Here is a 20,725-nt window from a genome sequence, read left to right on the forward strand (position 1 = left end):
AGGAGAGTGTGGCTGCTCCAAGGAGAGCCTGGGGGAGCAGGCGGGGGCCAAGGCCCAGCTCACCCCTGCGCTGTAGGCCGGATGGCCGGAGCCCCTCTCTTCCACCCACCGCCACGCCCCCAGAAGACAGCCATGTGCGAGCTTTGCACCCCCATGACCACTGCCCACAGGAGAGTCCCCATAAATATTCAGTGAATGGATCCGACCCCAGATTTTGGCTTTCCCCTGTGAAATGAGGAGCCAGACCAGACATCCGAGGACCTTAGTGGTGGATTAACACCACACTGGCCACCGGGATGGAGACAAGGGCGGAGGAGCAGACTGCCGTGACTCCCGCGGGCTTGGCTCCACTGGCCCGGGGGAGCTCCCAGGGCGAAGGCTGTTTTAGGTCAGAGCACGGGAGGGCCACCCTCCCGGGCAGCCGCTGGTCACCTGGACGGTTGCCCCCAGGCAGGAACCCCGCCTTCTGAGCAGCCCCTCCTTTACCTGTGGCGCTAGACCTGCAGGTGTGGCAGCGCCGCCCAGGGCGCACTTTTCACTCTTGATCCACTGGGGTCTCCCTTCCAAACGATGACCTGGAAGTGCAGGACACCCCTCTGGGTCAGAGGCCGCCTGGCTCCATGCGGGGAGCCCTGGATGCGAGCCCCAGAGCGGGTCCACTTAGCAGTGTTCCTCCTGTTTGCTGTGTAGCCACCACAGAGACTGAGAAATTATCCGTACATGCTAGCGGCTTTCTGGTCCGCTCATTGTCAACCAAGATCAAGTCAGAACAGCTGCAGGCCCGAGTGCGCCTCCCAGGGGCCCTGCCCCCTCCACAAGGAGCGCTCCTGCTCCAGCACCCCGGGGGTCTGTCCCCTGCACACCACCCATCACCCCCGCATTCACACGAGCCCCTCCTCCCCCGTGCTCCCCTCCCCTCAGGTGTGGTCTGTGGACCATCACATCAGGACCCCCTGGCTGCCCACTCAAAGTGCAGATGACTAGGCTGCCCCGGACCTGGGGGCTGGGGCCTGGGGTCTGCACTTAACCAATTTTTCTTCATGCTAAATTTTGAAAATCACTTTGGTAGAAAGAATTAACATTTCGAATAATACATATTGTGCATACTGATCACTAATAAATACAGCCATCTGTCTTTGAAAATTAGGATAATCTTAAACATCAAGAGGTGGTTTAATCCATTTTCATTTACTTTACCATTTAACTTAAACTAGAATATTTAACTTTTCATACAATGTTAACTTAAAAGATGGGTCACTTGCTATTTTACATGCAAAAAATCCAGACTCATCCGGAGCGTACCCATTCTTCACTCTGCACCCAGCACGCAAGCGGGGCCGGGAGGACGGGGGCCATTGGCCTGCAGTGACCTCAGGTGGCCAGATACCGCCCCCAACCCCATCGCCCACTCCAGGCACGGTAACTTTACTTAGCTTTTTGTTTCGTTTTACAGCTTTTCCAACACAAACTCTTCTAAAATTTATCTCTGACAGTTGAATACCACTTGAGGACTGTTCTTGTAACTGAGTGAAGTGCAAAGGACTGTTTCACTCCACTCAGAACTTGAGGAGCGGAGACTCCATGTTTTCCTTGTCAGCCTCGGGGCTCAGCAGGATCAGAGGGGAAGCCAAGTCTATGAGCTGCAGGAGAAAGGCCACACAGGTGGATGGAGCGTCTGCGACCCCCTTCCCGCCCCAAAGACCCCGAAGGACTGGCTCTCTGAAGCCAGGGCTGCCTGCGGCCGGTTCCCCACGGTTTGGCCAAAGTACTGGGTGAACTTGGCTCGGGCCCAGAGGAAAGGCACCTTGAGCGCCACGCTGAAGCCGCTGGAGGGAGGCAGCAGCACACCCAGAGGAGCTCTGAGTTCCTCTGGCGTTTCTGCTCCCTGTTAAACGCTGGGGGCCATGGGCACAGAAGGGCTCCGGCGAGATGCCTCCTTGGCACTCACACTGCTGAGGGTGAGGCGAACCGAGCCATGTGGCCCTCGGAAGCCCCAGTGGCCACTCTCCAGGGTCATCGTGATGTGCCTGAGCATCAAACCCAGCAGAGACCACTTGAGGCCAGAGCCAGCAGGCCCTGCTACAGCTCACCTGTCCCACCTCGTCAGGGGCTTGGCCACGGCCTTCCTGTTTGCCTCTGGGGTGTTTGTCAGGAGGTCAACTAGAGGCCCACTTCCAGACCGCAGGGCCACGACTGCCTCGGGGCTTCTGCAGAAGTCAATGAGCGGGCGGTCGTCTAGGGCTGTGGCCACAGCCTCCATGGTGAGGCTGAGTTGATCCAGTTTGAGATCCACGAGGAGAGCCTGGATGACAAACTAGAATGAAGGGCCATCCCAGCGTCTTCTGTCAGCCATCTTGGGAAAGCGGTGGGTTCTGCCTAGGCCCTGGGGGCTGCTGGTCTGGAGGCCTAAGGAAGGAGGCTGGGATGGCCCTGCTGGGCCGGGCTGTGGTGTGTGAGCACCGAGGACTCCCCTCCTGCCAGTGGTCAACATGGGAAGCCCCTCCCCTGTGAACCCCCGTCCTGGCTTCCCACCCCTCCCGTGAACACCAGCTGCCCCGATGTCAGACACAAGGAGATGCAGCTTCTGTCTCCTCCAGGGGAGGAGGTCCCACAGCCTCCCGCCTCCCAGCCGTGGCCTGGCTGACACCACAGGCCCCGGGCTGCAGGTGACGTCCTCAGTTTCCCGTAGGACCCAGGAGCGCAGACGTCAGCCCTGCCTGTGTCCCTCACCTCACTGGGGGCTGTGGCTTCAGGGGGCTGTGCTTCATCCAGGGTGACTTCTGCAGTGACACTTTGTGAAAAAGTAAAATCACTCTTTTCTGGAGAAAAGTCCAGTGCCTGTGGCACAGCAGACGGAGGTGAGCAGCTGCCGTTGGGGGACAAGTCGAGGCGCCTGGATGCAGGCTGGCCGTCGCCCTCCATGGCAGGCGCAGTTCTGTAAAGAGAAGAGGGCATCCATCAGGACAAGCCACACGGCGCTCTTGTCTGCCTGTGACCCGGGTGGACCATGGCGGGAGCTGAAGCGGCATCTGCTGCAGAGCAGACCCCCCCAGCACATGGTCACTTGAGGTTTTACAAATTGGCGATGAAGAGACTGCAGCCTTTAACTCTCACCTCACTGTGGATTTTTCGGGGCTCAGAAGAGAGTCGCTTAGCAGATGTAGGCAGGGGAGAAGCCAGGAGCCTGGGCACAGTCGTGGGGGTTGCCAGAGGGAGGCTGGAGAGCCGGCGGCCGGCAGGCGTGGGCAGGGCCGATAGGCGCCTCGTGCTCACGGGGGTCCTCATGCTGCTGACAAGGCTCTGTGCAGCTGAGGACCACCTCATGGGAGTGCTGTGGGCCACCCTGGAAAGAAGAAAGCCTTCAGCAGAGATGACCCAAAACCTAACGACTCAGCCGCACACTGAGAGTAGAAAACCTGTGGCTTTAACGTGGAAGGCTCAAGCCAGCGAAGCCTGTTAGACCCCTGGGTGGCGGGGGGCACGGCAGCACCCCCTGGGAGCCCTGGAGTGGGCTTCGGTTCCTCAGTGGGCCCATGTGAGGCTCCGCTCTGGTTTGGCTGCCCATTAGGGGCGGGACCAGGAGACGCTGTGTGGGAGTCCACGGGGTGCCGAGTCCCCTCTCGCTGGCTCTCCCATTTTCACGAGGGAGCCCAGGCCCAGGGCGGCCCGGCGGGGTCATGCAGTCTCCCTGTGTGCTCCCACTCCGAGTCCAAGACCCCTGAGCTGGGTGAGCACAGGCGAGTGGGTCGGGCGCCAGGCTCCCCACCCATCTCTCCTTCCCACCCTAACCGTCCAATCTGGTCTCGCTCTGACCCCGTGTGCATGGCAGGGAGGCAGCCCAGCGTGGCTGGTGCTGGGAAGGGAGGGCTGGCCCAACCCCAGGAAGTGTCTGCCAAGTTCATGTACAAGCAGAGGCACGCCCAGAGCCCTGGAGAGCCGAGAGGAGGGCCAGGCTGGCCCGGGGCAGAGCCAGGAGGAGGACCCTGGCCCCGGGGCTCGTCCTGCCTGTCCCACCCCGCAGGGTCCGAGGCCACACTCCCACCCTGCTCACGGGCACTGGCACCAGGACCCTGCCCTGGGCGCAGCGTGCCTGCGGGTCGGGTGACCTCACTGTGCCCCGCCCCCAGCCAACAGGCACAGGACTGAGGGGCCGGGTCCCTCCTCTGTGACAGCACTCAGAGCTGGGGAGGGCCAGCTGTGTGGACGGCGCTGCCCACCCCCTCGGGGGGGACTGCCCTCTGTGTGAAGAACCCCCAGGAGTGCACATGTGCATGGGGGCGTGTGTCGTGTGTGTGGGTGTGCCTGTGCGTTTTCTTACTGTTTGCCTGGTTCCATTCCCACTGGGCAGACGAGGAAATGAGGCCAGCAACCTTTCACAGGCTGCACGAGACACTGACCGGGGCAGCAGCAGCCCCGGGACCCAAACCCGAGCCTGAGCCAGGCCGGCGGTCTTCAGCCGTGGCACATGGGAGTCACCTGAGACCCGCAGGCCCTCGGCTCCACCCAGACCGACCAAGCGGAACCTCCAAGGAGGCTGGGCGGTCTGGCTGGAGACCCGCATGTCAGGGCTGAGGACCGGCAACCCCGCCCCGGGGGCCAGTCTGTGCTACTGCCAACCTCGAGGGACACCACGGCGGCTCAGGAGACCAGGCTCAGGCCAGGCCCGCGGGGCCAGGCTGGGGGTCCCCACACGTCGGAGAACACACTCTCAGAGGTCACTGGGGACTCGGTTTGTTCTCGTAAGAAGAGAGGAAGCAGACAGACTTGGTACCTCCCCACCGACGTGCAGGACTGCGGCCGCTGCGCCCGACAGGACTTCGGCGTTGCACCGTCCGGGGGCTCACCTGAGAAGAGAGAGGCGGTGAGTGGTCAGGCAGCCAGGACACCACCTTCACCACACGGGCAGCCTCCTCTAAGCGTCTCTGTCCTCCCAAGTTGCAGGGAAAACCTGTGTCCCCAGAGTGCGGGGCTGGGGGAGACACGTCCCTCCCCAGGGACCCACCCCGGGACCAGCAAGTGCAAAAGAGGGAGAACCCTGGTCCCACTGCTGCCCTCGGCCTGGCTGACCCCCAGACGGGGACGGAGCACTTGGTAGATGACCCTCTCAGGTCTCCCACGAGCCCCCCACAGCAGAGCTAACAAGGGGGTAGGAGGAAGGTTCCAGACGGGCCCCACGGAGCCTGCCACAGCCTCTGCTCTGGGGAACTGGGGTGGCCCGGGGTCATCACAAGACATAACGGTATTCACGTGCCATCTGGAGGCTGACAAGAGTTTCGTGTGATCTCACCTGGTCATGGAGTGACGACAAGCGGGCTCAGAGGACTGAGGCCAGGGCCACTGTTCACGGGACTGAGTCCCAGACTCACCTGGGGCCAAGGCTCAGATGCCAAGCCCCGGGTAGCAGCCTGTTGTCTTGGAGGCCACGGGCAGAGGCCATGACAGTCCCAGACGAGAAGGCGGCCCGGGCCTCCGAGGAACTGGGAGAGGCCCAGGCCAGGCCCCCCATCTCAGAGCAGCCTGCAGCGGCCCCTGTGCTCCGGGCCTGCTCCCTGCCCCGTCCACGTCCCTGCGCCTCTTCACAGCAGGATCTCAGAGAGCCGCCTGCACACGCTCATACCCACCCCCACCTCCTGTCCCCTTAGAAGCTGATCTTATCAAAGTGATTCCTGCGCCAAAACAGACAAGTTGTAAAAGCCACCCCGCCTCTAACCTGCTTCCCGAGGGGCTCGCCTTCTGGCTCTACGTTACACATCCTGCGACTTCCCGCGGGCTCCCCACCCCAGCCCACACGCCTGCCCGGCCCCCAGGGTTTCTGTTTTGGCAGCGAGCGTCTAAGAACAGCACACAGCCCATTGCCCTGCCGCGCCCGCCCACCCCACCTCCAGGGCTGAGAGCTGCTTCCGCCTTTTGCTGCTTTCTTATTGGGCGTCCTGTGAGGAAGCTTCCCTGCACACGGCTCACGCCACCTCCTAAGGGAGCTGCGCTGACCAGCAAGCTGAGGGGGCCTGTCCGGTGAAAGTGTCCTCCGGCTTCCGTTATTCACGCCATCAAGCACAGGCTGGAATCCGGACGGCCGGGAGGAACATCAACAACCTCAGGTGTGCAGATGACACCACCCTTACGGCAGAAAGCGAAGAGCTAAAGAGCCTCTTGATGAAAGTGAAAGAGGAGAGTGAAAAAGTTGGATTAAAGCTCAACATTCAGAAAACTAAAACCATGGCATCTGGTCCCATCACTTCATGGAAAATAGATGGGGAAACAGTGGAAACAGTGGCTGACTTTATTTTGGGGGCTTGAAAATCACTGCAGATGGTGACTACAGCCATGAAATTAAGACGCTTGCTTCTTGGAAGGAAATTTATGACCAACCTAGATAGCATATTCAAAAGCAGAGACATTACTTTGCCAACAAAGGTCCGTCTAGTTAAGGCTATGGTTTTTCCAGTGGTCATGTATGGATGTGAGAGTTGGACTGTGAAGAAAGCTGAGCGCCGAAGAATTGATTATTTTGAACTGTGGTGTTGGAGAAAACTCTTTGAGAGTCCCTTGGACTGCAAGGAGATCCAACCAGTCCATCCTAAAGGAGATCAGTTCATTGGAAGGACTGATGTTGAAGCTGAAACTCCAATTCTTTGGCCACCTGATGCAAAGAGCTGACTCATTTGAAAAGATCCTGATGCTGGGAAAGATTGAAGGCAGGAGGAGAAGGGGACGACAGAGGACGGGATGGTTGGATGGCATCACCGACTCAATGGACATGAGTTTGAGTAGACTCAGGGAGTTGGTGATGGACAGGGAGGCCTGGCGTGCTGCAGTCCATGGGGTCGCGAAAAGTCGGACATGACTGAGTGACGAACTGAAACTTATGATCTGACAGTGCACTTATCTGACTGCATTTCTTATCTCTTACTAGAAAAATGTAAGTTCCATCAGTAGGAGCTATCTTACCATGATGTCCCTTGTACCTATTAGACTGCCGAGCAACGGACAACACTCAACAGCCGGCTCATTCCTTTTTAGGGTGGAGGGCGCAGGGCACGTGACAGCTCCCCGAGTAGGGATTAAACCCACACCACCTTCTGTGGAAACGCAGAGTCAACCACTGGACCAGGGAAGCCCCAGAGTGGCTCATTCTTACATGAGCAAGAACTCCAGTGAGGTTTTCCAGTGCTAACAGCCACCTGAATTGGTCAGCAAAGCTGACAACTTCGACATCCTGAAGCCGCTAGACAGCACGTACTTGAGAGGGGAGGCCAGAACCACCCTGGGCTTTCAGTGCCGTGCAGCCTCCTGCGTGACCATGTTCCTCAGATGAACTCACCTTGACCAGACGCTGCACCTGCCAGGCACCACGTGGGCTTTCTGCCCAGTGGCCCCGGCAGGACGCTGCGGCAGATGGGGAGAGCCCGAAGGGGCTGGAATTGGGAGCGGCAGTGTACTAGACACGAGGGAGTTAGAGAAGAGAGGACTAGAGAGGGAAGGAGCTCCGGGAGCCCAAGAGGGACACCGAGTCCTGGCTGTGCAGTGAGCAGCAGCGCCACGTGGGTCGAGAACAAGCGCCAGGAACGCTGCCTCGTCACAGGGCTGGGAGGCACGCCCAGCAACTGGCCGGAGGGGACACACGGCACAGGCAGGAGGGCTCGGAAGGGCCGCAGGTGGCAGGGCTGAGCTGTCCCGAGAGTAAAGGCCGAGACCCCCACCATCAAAGCTCTAAAGGAAGCCTTGAACGAATCAAGTTCTACTGAAACCTAACTGCCTGTCAAAGCAAGGTTCAACTCCTTCAAGTCCAGATATGCAGAAAATTTATGATGTCTAACAGACAATAAAAAATCGTTAGACATGTGAAGAAGCAGGAAAATGTGACCATCACCAGGAAAAAAATTAGTCAATAGAAACAGGCCCCAAATGATACAGAGGATGGAATTAGAACACACCATTATAGATATGTTCAAGAATTCACAGGAAAACATAAGCACCACGAGGACAATAAAAGGGGAAACTGTAAGGTCAGAAATGAAAATCTAGCTGGATGGACTTAAGAGCAGATTAGACACACGGTGGAAAAAACAAACACGTGTGCATGGAGACAGACCAGAGAAACGAGCCAGACAGAAGCAGAGGAAGGAGGGGGGCGGAGCGCGAGTGACCGAGGGCACAGGAGCACAGAGGAAGGAGGGGGACGGAGCTCGAGTGACCAAGGGGACAGCACGAGAAAGCCTCTGACACAGAGACTGGAGTCCCAGGGCCAGGGGGGCAAGGAAACATGTTTGAAGAAACAATGGCTACATTTTCCCCAGACCCAGTTAAAAATATCAACCCACAGAACAAAGGAGCTCAAGAACGCCCAAGCAGGAAAAACACAAAGAAAGCCACACAAAAATACGTTAGTAACAAAAACCCTGAAAATAACAACAGAAAGTCTAAGAGTAGCCATGGAACAATGATATGTTTACAAAGAGGAGAGTAATTTAAGAAATTCACTAACTTATCCAAACCTACAAAAATTAAAAGACATATAAAATGCTTTATAAGAAATGAAAGCAAACACCATCACCAAAACTGATAATTATTTGAACTTTATAAATATAATTTGTTCACTATTTTAAAAACATGTTAAAGTTTATCTATGACTTACCAGTAGAAAATCTGGGAATTTTAAATTGATTCGTAGGGGTAGCCACAGCCTTTGTCTTGGAGTTTAGACAGGAATCGCGCCTCCTTGTACCCCCGGTCTTATCCCACTGAGAAGACTGTGACAAACCACAACAAGAGCTCGGCCCAGGGCCTCCCTGTTCCGGGGTCTGGGGCTGGGGGAGAGATGCTCTGGGGGGCCCCCTGGGCCGCTCCGCTGTCCACTCCGCAGCCTCTGGCCTCTGGCTTTGCCTGCAGGCCACGCCCCCGGGGCCCGCCTTCAAGGACGGCCGTGGCAGGGCGAGCCCCGCTCTGCCCGTCTGGCTGGAGCTTGACCGGGCACTGTCCGCAGAGATGCCTGGACGCTCACTGGGCTTAGCTGGAAGAGGAGACAGGAAATCTGGTTGTCACTCACCCCGATGCTGTGTTTAAATGATGAAGTTATTTAACATACACACACAAGATATGCTATCTTTAGCATATCTACCTCAGAATGTGGAAAAGAAAACAACTTATTTCTATCATGGTGATTTCCATATTAAAAAATACGACACAGGAACAATATTCTGCATGTCCACCAGACAACATCCTCAGACACAAGACGACCCGGGTTGCTTGTGGCTTAGCTGAGTATGATCCGAGGTGCTGATTCTAGACACGGTTGCCAAGATGCATCAGGATGCATAAACTCAAGCTCTCTTGTCCTCACTATGTCGACAGCAGAACTCTATCCCAGCTGAGCAGGTGAAGACGGACAGTCTGGTCAGATGCCCCACCTGGCCAATCAGGGGTGCGGGCAGGGAGACATGGAGAGCAGATGCTCCTTACTGGTCAGTTCCTTTCAGCCACAGGGAGGCTGGGTCCTGTCAGTCACCAGCACTATTTAAACGAGCTGGCTGAAAATACTCAGTTGCCAAAATAGCCAACACAGGCCAACCTGGGGAAAGGCTCTTAAAGAGAAACTTAGGAGGACTAAACCGCAGCCCACGTCACACAGAGTGCAGGCTCATGGTGCTCTTCCCGCCGCACTGACGGTCAGATCCCCATCAGATCTGACCCTGGGGATTTTGCCACGGAAAACTGAGGAACACACACCAGAAGGCCCCCCGCAGCCTGTCTCGACCTTTCCCAGAGGTAGGCTCAGAAATCATAGACAGAACTGGTGCTGATGCCTGAAGCAACACAGCCAGTCTCACGGAGCCTAGTGTAACAAAACTTCGTTTCCCTGAACACGCGCCGTGCCACACACGGGGCCAGGGCACCGTGTGGTCCTCAGGCCCGCAGGGACACTGCGAGGGCGGGGCCGCCCCCTAGTCTGTAAAGGTACAGACGCAACTTCAGTTCTCCTAACCACCCTGGCGGTCGGGGCCCCAGATCGGACCAGCCTCGCTCCAGAGGAGAGACTTCTCACGTCTGTGTACAAAACGCAGGCCGTGCTGCCCGGCTTAGAGCCTACCCAGCAAATCTGTTTCAAAGAAGGTTTTAGTCCTTGAGGGCAGGAGGCCACGTGCCTTCCCACAGCCTCCTAGGGTTTCTCCCCTTTACCAGCAGATGGCACCCTCGGCTTGGAAAGACAGCAAAGTCGCCTGAGTTGAAACAGGTTTGAGCAGATTTAAACAAACATCCAGGAGTTATGGCTCCTACGCCTACACTATCTGGAACAGCCCCACTTTAAAATCCTACATTTGATCACGTGGCTGAGGCTGGCCTCAGCGTCATGCCGGGTCCTTGGCACCAGCGGGGCGTGCCCACCTTGTGACAGCTTGTGCTCAGTCATGTCTGACTCAGCGACCTCAAGGACATAGCCCGCCAGGCTCCTCTGTCCATGGGATTTCCCAGGCAAGAATACTGGAGTGGGTTGCCATTTCCTTCTCCAGGGGATCTTCCCAACCGAGGGATCAAACCCAAGTCTCTTGCATCTCCTGCATTGGCAGGCGGGTTCTTTACCTACAGAGCCACCTGTGACAGCTTAACTCAGCAGAAACTAAGACCGCCTGCCTGACCATGCCTCTCCTCGGAGGAGGGGAGGCACCTTGAGGATGGAGGCTTCAACAGTCTCCCTACCCCAGACCAGAGCCAGCCTTCCAGAACCTGCAGCCGAGCTGAGTGGTTCTGTGAAGAGTCTGGCAGGAACAAGGCGCTCAGGGCTGGCCTTACCTCCGCCAGTCGCAGGGGAAGCACGTGCCGTGGAGCTCAGGCCTGAGACAGACCCCGACGAGGACCTTCCTGCCAGGCCGCCAGCACACCCAGGTGGTTTTAGCATGGTTTTCTTCGGCCCGGACTAAAACAGAGACTGCGTTACCTACCCAAGACTTATTTCTGCAAAATTCGGGGTTTTCAACAGCTTACAAGTTATCATCTCGAATCAGAGAAAGGCCGAGCAGTGTTTCCTGGCGTGGCCGCCAGGCTGCCTGTGTGAGGAGCGCCGGGAGCCTGCTGACCGCAGGTGTGGGGCCTGGACTCCAGCCTGGGGAGTCGAGAGCTGCAGGGCCCAGTGTGGGCAAGCTTAGCAAGTACCACCAGGGACGTGGCACTTTCACAAGCACACAGAGCTCAGCGCTGGAAAACAAACAGCAAAGACGAGGACGGTCGCCCCCACACCTGGGAGGAGCTGTAGTTTTCAAAGCACCAACAGCCCATCTCCTCGGCGCACCAACCCCGTGAGGGAAGCAGGGGCATCTCTGCCATCAGACACCCCGATGTCAGCTCAGGGGGGGGCCGACGTTCCGCGGTGCTCACGGCTCCCTGGGGGAAGTGGCCAGGCCCTGCCACGTGCCAGTCCTGTGTGCCCTGCATTTCAGCACAGCGCCCCTCCTAGATCCTATCTTCAACCTCCTAAACATTGATTTTGGTCCAGACGCATCCCACATCCCACATCCTCAAAGCTGCCTCTTACTCCCTGCACTCACAAGCCAAGCCCCACCCCTGCCCCAGCCCCGTCCAACCCACCTTGTTTGGAACAGGGAGCGACCGCTTGCCTGGGACCAAGTGGCTTCCACTGGCTGGCACGCTGGCGATGGCCCGGGTGGTGCTGAGCTTGTCTGGGGGCACGCTGCTGTGGGTGTCCTTTTCATTTTGGATTTTCATCCTGGGAGGACTAGCTGGTTTCTGTCTCACAGGCTGAAAAATTGTAAATCGAAATGTGAGAACTGTCTAGTCTTTCACAACGTAGAGACACATAAAGGCTTCAATTAGAGGGCATGCACCATCCATCTTCCCAACATGCAGTCCTCAATTCATCAACGGGAGAGAAAAGAACATAGCGGTTCACTTCCTCCGCCAAATTACCACAGAAAAAAATGATGATGGAGCCTGCTTCCTCATTAAAAACAGGGTAAAATAATACCAAGACAGACTATTAATAGGAGAGAACTCCTCTAGGCTAGTCCTCAATCAGGATTCTTATTTAAGGGTGATAATGAGGAAGTGGGATCTGGTTACACAAATTTTAAAATGCCGTCCAGAAAGGAATCGTTCATTAAATGGTCATGCCCTCTACCAGAGGAGCTGCTCGGCTGCAATGAATCTTCATCTAGGACTGAAAGCCATTTTTCTTCAGCGAGCAGAGCCCAACAAAGAATACATTCCTCACTTTTAGGTACAAGGGCATTCGTGGAAGTAATTCATGCTTCCATAAATAACCCCCCATACTAAGAAGAGTTCAGAAGAAGCAAAAGCAGCTCATAAAGCAGTAACCTTCTTTCTCCTTTACATCATTTTTTACATTGAGATATGCTTCACCTAAGCTAAGGTCCACCATTTTAAAGCGTGCACTTGAGTGGCTTTAGCATACGGTCACAGCGTCACTGGACAACATTTTTGTTGCCCCAAAAAGCAACTCCTGGCCGTCAGCACTCCTTGCACCTCCCAGCAGGGTGACCATGGACCCACTGTCTCCAGAGCAAGACACAACTCGCCTGCTACGGTCACTTCCTGTGAATGAGACCGTACAACATGGGACCTTCTGCGTCTGGCTTCTTCCTCTGACCGTGTTCCCAGGGTCACCCATGTTTACCAGCATTTCTTCACGGGCCAAAAGTATCCCACTGCATGGACCAGTCATCAGCTGGTGGGCATCTCGATTGTTCCTACTTTTTGGTTATTATGAATGAAGCTGCTTTCAACACTGCTACACGGGTTTCTGTGTGGACATATGTTTTCAATTGTCTTGGGAATACGCCCAAGTAGAACATGTGGAATTGCTGGATCATGTGATAATTCTGAGTTTAACTTTTCCAGGAACTGCCCAACTGTTTTTCCACAGAGGCTGCACCACTGCACAGCCCTATGGGCAATGCACAGGGACACAGTTTCTCCACGTCCTCATCAACACTTAGTTTTTTAATTCTCACTACAGCCATCCTGGGTTTTCCTCGTAGCTCAGATGGTAAATCATCTGCCTGCAATGCAGGAGACCTTGGTTTGATTCCTGGGTCGGGAAGATCCCCCGGAGAAGGAAATGGCAACCCACTCCGGTATTCTTGCTTGGAGAATCCCATGGACAGAGGAGCCTGGCGGGCCACAGTCCATGGGGTTGCAAAGAGTTGGACACGGCTGAGCGACACGACCACCACCACAGTCATCCTGGCAGGTGTCCTGAAAAGACACTTCTAGGCGGCGCCATCAAGAGGCCCAGCCTTGTCCACAGGTGATCCTCACAGGTGGCGGTGTGTAAGTGAGTCAGTTTCCATAGAAACAACATGGGAAGTGATGGGGGTCCCTGTGTGAGCTCAAACAGCTCCATGGTCCAGCTAACCCCTCATTGACCAAAACTCAGCTCTCTGGCAAGAGTGCTTCTTACGACCCAGAAAATTAAAGGATCCAGAATAGTCATGGGCTTCCCTGGTGGCTCAGACGGTAAAGAATCCGCCTGCAATGCAGGAGACCTGGGTCCGATCCCCTGGTTGGGAAGATCCCCTGGAGGAGGGCATGGCCACCCACTCTAGTATTCTTGCCTGGAGCATCCCCGTGGACAGAGGAGCCTGGCGATCTGCAGTCCATGGGGTTGCAAAGAGCTGGACACGACTGAGGACTAAGCACAGAACAGGTGAAATTACACCACAACCCTGGTCCTGAGCCTATGTGTGACCACACAAATCCGGGCCCAAGTCCGGTGTTGCACCTGGACCCACGATGCTTTCATTCTGGAAAAGTCACTTCAGAAATTTACATCCAAACGATCTCCAGGAAGAGGCATTTGCAAGACTAAAGGACAGCTTCAGCCCTGGGGAAGCAGAGGCCACACGGCCCCTCGCAGGGTCTCCGTGCAGAACTGCGTCCAGCCTGGTTCAGTTCTGGGCTCTGCTGGCAGGCAGTTGTGGGCTCAGGAGCTGTGCAGGGATCTTCTTTGCCTGTGCTGGGTGTTTTGCACGGACCTAACCCTGCTGACAGCCCCACGAAGCAACGCTCCTCTCTAACTAGCTGGGAGTGCTGAAGCTGGTGGCCAGGGCCGCGGAGCTGAGGACGGCGCAGGGCAGGCTCCCGGCTCTCCCTCGCCTCCCCTGTGCTACCGCCCCGCCCTGAGCTCAGAATCAGAGGAGACAAACCCAGGTGGCAGCCGCAGTCTGACCCCTACCCTGCTACCCACAGACCGCTAGGACTCCCAGCTTGGCTAACAGCACCCCAAAGACACACGTGTCCCCCACATCCCAGAGCAGCACCTCCACTCATGTCTGGGAGGAAGGCAATCTAAACACAGTCATGGTTCAGAGGGAGACTCGTGGCCATCCAGAAGGGGATTTGGCAAAGAAGCTGCTTGTTAACGCACCTAAAATCCCTAATGGGAGCGGGGAGGGGGGCGGGTTGGTGAGGGGAAATGTCCAGTGCTGTAACAAAACGAAAGGGAAGACCTCAAACGGAATGGAGGAGGAGGTGTCCTTGAGTCACCACGATAGGGACCCAGCCCTGCCTGTGCCACCCCTGCCTGGCTCCCCACGCCACGGACACAGCTCCTTCTGAACTTCCCATGCCAGCATCTCTGAGCCCTCCCTCCAAGCAAGACATCCCCAGGCTTCCCCCACAGTGGTCTGTTCCGGGGCATAAACCCAGAGGGCTCGGAAGCAAGGCCGCGTCTGGTCCCCGAACAGAAGTGCTGGGGGGGCTGGAGGGGCTACCTTCTCCACGGCCGAGTGAAGGCTCTTTGCTCGAAGGGACGAGGTTCGGGGCGGCAGCAACTTGCTGGCGACCTTCTTCTGAGCCCCGGCCTGGTTCGGAGGCTGAGCAGCACTGGGCTCTGCTGGCAGAGAAGGGCACGAGGTGGGCGGCGGACCCGAGGTCTCGGGGCAACCAGTCTGGGCAGGAGCGGCCAGCGGGGCTGCGCTGGAGGCGGGCTGAGTGCCCCGGAGCAGGGGTGCCCTCCAGAGGTCGTCCGACAGGCAGTATGTCTCCCGCTTAAGTGACTTGGGGCTTTTCTTCACTTCGTTTTCTCTATCGAAGAGGTTTATTTTGAGTTTAGGCTCCTGAATGAATCCTTCCCCTCCCTGGCTCCCAGGGTCTTCGGGCTGGGCAGCCTGGGCCGCCTGGGCCACCGTGGTTCTGCCGTTGCTTTGTATCTGGAAGGCCAGTAAGTGAGCTTCTTTATAAACTTCCACAAACTTTTCCCCCGTGAGCGGACTCCAGATGAAGTGTCTTTCAGAAGCTGGCAAAGGAGGTTCTTCGGGAATCTGATTATTTAATTCTAAGCTGGCAGCAATACATCTTTCTTTATGGCCAATAGGTCCAAAAAAGACTTCATCATCTTCATTGGCACTATTTTAAAAGAAAAGGATTATTAACACTGGCATCACGCAAAAGACTTGACTGAACGTGGTTACACCAAGGCAAGGGGAGAAAACTCATTTTTTTACCTTGAAGAAGACAATGAAAGGTCGAAGTCAAACTTTTCATCAGCCAACAGAAGAATGTCTGGGGAGGAAAAAGTCGGCCGTTACCTTAGGGGTGGGCTGATGACGAGCAAACATCACCAGCCTCCACCAGCGATCAAAACTCTTTTCAAATTTCACTTCTACAGTGTGACAGCAGTATTTTAATAATCACATTTTCTCAAGGGGCTCTAGATTATCTTAATTTTTCCTTTAAAAAAAAAATAGCATCAGCCATTCTGTGTTCGCTAAGCTGCCATCAAAGCCCAAGTCCTTGTTTTTAAGTTCTTATATTTAAGACACGATCTAAAATGCATTCATTGAGTCATTCGATTAGCTTTGCAAGACTCAGTCAGTCATTTTCTGGTAAAGAACATTTTCAAAAGACCCCCTGCCTCAGCTCCCCAACTCCCCAGTTACAGACTACAGCTAGTCCTCTTTCAAAAGCAAATTCAGTGCCCCTCACAGGCACAGTAGGGGCCCCATGCACACCTGAGGACCATCGCCTCTCCCTGGACCCCATCCCAAATGGCCAGATAAAGCGCCGCTGACATCCTGCGTACACAGGGCCTTCGCCAGCCCTGACGGCCCATGAGCCTCTGGGAGAGCGCACCCCTTGGCTGGGGCCACCACTCTTCGCCCCAGCTCCACATCCCGCTCCATGCCCGCCTCCCTTAGGGCTTCCTGGGGCTCCCACGGCCCCGGCCCTGATGTCTGCCTCAGCATCACCATCCTGTAAGGACGTGTCTCTGGCCCTTGTGCGGCCCCACCCGGCCTGGACGCGCCTCCAAACAGTGAACGGCTAGTCCTCTCCCAAGCTCCACCTCAGGGTCTGGACACTTAGCAAATATTTCTCAAAAAGCAACGAACCGGGGATTCCCTGGTAGCCCAGTGGTTAAAAATCTGCCTTAACCAACACTAAGCAACATTGACCAACAAGTGAACAAAAGGAAAGAATGTGGAGGTTAAAACTGCCGCAACGGACAGATGCTATGATTACATACAAGAAGTATCAAGAAAATCAACTGAAAACTATTATAAATTGTGAAAGAATAAAAGCAAATGTCTGAAGACAAAATTATTACACGACAAACCAACAGCTTTCATATCTAAAAAGAAGAGAAGGTATAATGGAAAAGAAGACCTCATTTGCTATAACCAAAAATGCAAAACACCTGTGAATTAACAAGAGCTACGCAAGATGGGTACAGAGAAAGTTCAGCACATCAGAAAAGTAACATACCAAATAAAAGGGGAAAATGCATTATTCAATGAATGGTATTGAGATAAACTAGATAATCCTTTGAGAGGGAGAAATACACACATCTGAAGTTTGATCCATAGCTCATAGACCATACCAGGACAGATCCCAAAAAGGTCCAAGACTTAACTGGAAAAAACTAAACCCAAAAGGAACAAGAAACCACAGGGAAATCCCTGTATAGCCTGGAGTGCGGAGGTTTAACTCTGACACCAAGCTGGAAGCCATAAAACAACAGGTTGATAGTCCAACATATTAAAGATTTAACGTCTCTGCGTGACAAAAACCACCACGAGCAGAGTTGGCAGGAGCAACAGACAGGGAAGAGAACACGCGCGGTCCCATCGCGAGGGCTGCTGGCGAGCGCTCCCACAGACCACAGGCGAGCGCTGGACACGCGGGAAGAGCAGGCAAAGGACACGAGCAGAGCGAGGCACAGGGGGCAAAAGGAGACGTTCTGAAACACACGACCGGAAGCTCAGTCGCACTCAAAAGCAAGAGCCATGAAAAACTCAGAGACGCCCAGGACTCCAGTTTTCATTTATAAGACTGTTAAAAATCTAAAAGTTTGATCTGTAAGCTACTACAGCTCTACGGAGGGCAGCCTGACAGTGCCTACCGAGAAAGAAGCGCACGCACCCTGACGGGAGGCCCACTGCTGCCGAGCACCCCACCTGGTTTGCTGCAGCAGCACTTGCAACAGCAAGATACCAGCCACAAAGCCAAAGCTCCCGGGTGGCAGATAAGCGTACAGCACATCCCCACAGCGGAATGGAACACGACTTGGGCTCAGAGAAGAACAGTAACACTTCCTATATTGACACACAGAGCTCATGGAGATAAATGAGAGGCAAAACCCAAGATGGCACCCAGGGTTCTACATGCTATAGAAGAGGGGGCTGGACTGACAGGTACTGCCTCGCACGTGCACAAGTCAGGTCTGGACTGCCCAGGAGGCCGAGGAGATCAGTGGCCTCTGGAGGTGGTAACTGGGCAGCAGAGGGGCATAAAGGAGGAGGAGATGGACTTCTCACTTTTTAATGTGTCTAAAACCTAGGAAGTCAATTTCATGGGTCACTACCAGAAAATTCCAAACGTCTGCTGTGGGAAAAGGAATTCTGGACCGGGAGTCAGGGGAAAAGCCTTCCACGCCAGGCTCCGCCGGTGGCTCAGGGTGACCTGGGCTAGCTGCCCCTCCATCCACTCTGCAGACGTGGGCTGCGGTCCTCCGCTAGGCACTCCTCAGGGGCGCATTGTCCAGCGGGCATACACCGTGGAAGGCGGTGTGGGGAGGGGCCGCCGGGAAGTAGGGACACCTCTGAGGCCAGTGGCTGGAGGAGGTGGAGACACAGGTCAGGTCAGATCCTGGGTGGCGTCCAAGCCATGGCAAGCTTTTAGTTTATTCAGAGTGCAACGGGAGCTATCGAAGGATTTTAAGCAGAAGAGTATTGTGCTCTAACTTCTGTTTTTAAAAGGCTACCCTGGTGGATGTGCTATAAAAGAAGCAGGCGTTATCTACTGAAATTTCAGCGTACACATTGGCTAAAGTGCATAATATACATGGTAGGTGGAGGCAAGTTAATATGGCTGAGACCAAGGTGGTGGCATCAGGGTGGAGCTGGAAAGAGGCAGATGGATTCAAAATATACCGTGGAAACGACAGTAATTGATGACTGAACAAATGCTTCACAACCTTCTCAGCTAGGTGAATGGACAGACACTTGACTTCTATTACAGAGACAATAGAGAAGGAAATGGCAACCCACTCCAGAATTCTTGCCTGGAGAATTCCATGGACAGAGGAGCCTGGTAGGATATAGTCCATGGGGTCACAAAGAGTTGGACAGGACTGAGTGACTAACTTTCTTTCTGCTTTTCACAAAGACAAAGAACCAGCCAAGAATGGGGTGGGAGGTGGGACCCGCTGAGTAAGAGGTGGGAGACATTCACGTGAAGACGCCAGCCAGCCAGGTGGATGCACAAGCCCAGAGCTCAGAGGAGAGGCTGTGCCCAGACAAAACGTGGGCACCACCAGAAGGTGGAAGGATTTAAAAGACTGTCTGAGAACCTGTTGGAGGGGAGGGGGAGTTCAAAGAGACCCCAGACCAGGTCCTGGGCAACTCGGCTTCAGAAGGTAGGGCAGAATGAGAAGTCTGCAAACAGATGGACATATACTGGCCAGAGTGGGCAGAAGGAAAAGCAAGAAGCCAAGCTAGCCAAGTTTCCTGTAGGAGAAAAGGTCAAAAGTCACTGAAAGGACAGAAAAAAACGACCGTAGATTTCACAACACGGATGTGCTCACTGGCGGACAAAGGCAGTCTGGGTGAAGTGAGAGGGCAGAGAAGGTTCGGAGGGGTTGAAGGTTGTGGAAAAGAACAGCAAAAACAAGTGGAAAAGTTCTTGCTCTGAAGTCTGGCTCTGAATAAGGCACACAGCAGCGGAGAGGGCGTGGAGCACATGAGGGCAAGTCAGACAACGGGACCTATTTGTACATCATGAGCATGAAGAACAGACAAGAAAAGATATAAAGATACAAAGGATGGGTGACAGGCAGGAGAAGTCCTCAGGAAGCAGCAACAGGGATTCAGCTGCATGTGGAAGGGACTGGAAAAGGAGGGCGTTTTCGCCAGGGTGGAGGTCAGGCTGCAGCAGCAAACCCTGTTCTAGAATCGAGGAAGCAGCGCTGATGACTAGCAGTCTTGGGGCTGTTTCTGCAGAATGGGGGTGTTAAGGAGAAACTGGGGTACCCAGTCTCCCTGACTCGCACACGTGTCGTGAAGACAAAGGATATAAAGGATGTCCCCGCGCTTCAGCAGAAAAAGAGGGCAGGGCCCGTAACTCCTTTTGTAAGGCTGTGCTCTCACTTCCACACTCACAGCAGACAGGAACAGAACACGACAGCAAGGCTACAGGCCAGGTCGACTGGTCCGACGTGCTGGCAACGATCCTGGCAACGATCCTGGACAAGTCTCAGCAACCAGCCAAGAGGCAACATCAGTTCCACAGACCTGAGTGCCTATGGAGTATGTCAGGCCCTGGGGACAATGAAGTATATAGAACAGAAAGAATCCCTGCTCCGCGGGAAGTCACAACTTGGGGGGTAAAGAGAATGTAGAAAACCCGAAAAAGAAAGAAGTTAGAGCAATGAAAAAACTCGGGGAAGACAGAGAGTTTACCGGGGCGCAGAGAACGGGGTGAGTACTGAATAAACAAACGAGCAAGTTTTCTCAGGAGCATTAAATCGACCTGCGTGTTCCCTGAGACCCCCGGACCGACAGGGCTGCGGAGACAAGGACGTACCTTCCTTCTTGGGAGCCTCCATCTCCGCTTCCTGGGGGGGCCAGGCAGGCTGAAGGCACGTCGCTTCCTCCTTCCGCGGCCAGGGCTGTCAGAGGTCACAGCAAGGAGCAGGAGACAGAAGCGCGGCGGGTGTCGGAGCCCGGGTTCCCCCAGCCCCCCAGGGAAGCCCCCACCGTGCGGGCCGCTGCAGCACCGGCTAGGCAGAGAGGGCTGGTTAGGGCGAGGTCGCGAGGCCAGCAGAGGCCAACGAGTCAGGGAGAGACCGCGAGGCCGGCAGAGGCCACCACGACCGCAGCCCAAGACCCTCCGCCCCGGGGCCCGCTCGCCTCTGGGCCGGCGCCACCCGAGGCAGGCCCGAACGGGGGCACTGGACCCGGACAACCAGACCTCCCCGGCTGGGCTTCAAGCCGGGGGTCTTCGGCTTGAAGACCTCCTTCAGCCTCGCCGGAGCGTGCAAGGGAGTCCCCCCCGCCCCGAGGACCCCTGACTGCCCCCCTACACAGAGCCACACCCGAGTCGCCCAACGACCCCCTTACCCCAGAGCCGCTGCGATACCCCAGCCGACGCGCCTGCGCCCTGGATTTAAACGGGGCGCGCAGGAAGCGCTGCGGGCTGCTGATTGGCCGGTTTGAAAGGCCGCGGGGCCGGGTGCATCCTGGGGGTTGTAGTCGGA

At 55.5% G+C, this 20,725-nt stretch overlaps 1 protein-coding gene across 1 annotated transcript; it reads right to left on the reverse strand.

Moving 5' to 3' along the window:
• Positions 1-1,169: 1,169 nt before the first annotated feature.
• GTSE1 (G2 and S-phase expressed 1) lies at positions 1,170-20,520 on the reverse strand. Its single transcript, XM_070371431.1, is given in 13 exon segments — positions 1,170-1,640; positions 2,091-2,110; positions 2,113-2,302; positions 2,731-2,935; positions 3,115-3,135; positions 3,137-3,343; positions 4,772-4,844; positions 8,636-9,010; positions 10,789-10,912; positions 11,581-11,751; positions 14,745-15,378; positions 15,477-15,534; positions 20,053-20,520. Coding segments are annotated over 13 exon segments (2,184 nt in total). The 5' UTR covers positions 20,075-20,520; the 3' UTR covers positions 1,170-1,556.
• Between the last annotated feature and the right edge of the window lie 205 nt (positions 20,521-20,725).

This window comes from Bos mutus, chromosome 5 (assembly GCF_027580195.1).
Source record: "Bos mutus isolate GX-2022 chromosome 5, NWIPB_WYAK_1.1, whole genome shotgun sequence".
NCBI lineage: Eukaryota > Metazoa > Chordata > Mammalia > Artiodactyla > Bovidae > Bos > Bos mutus.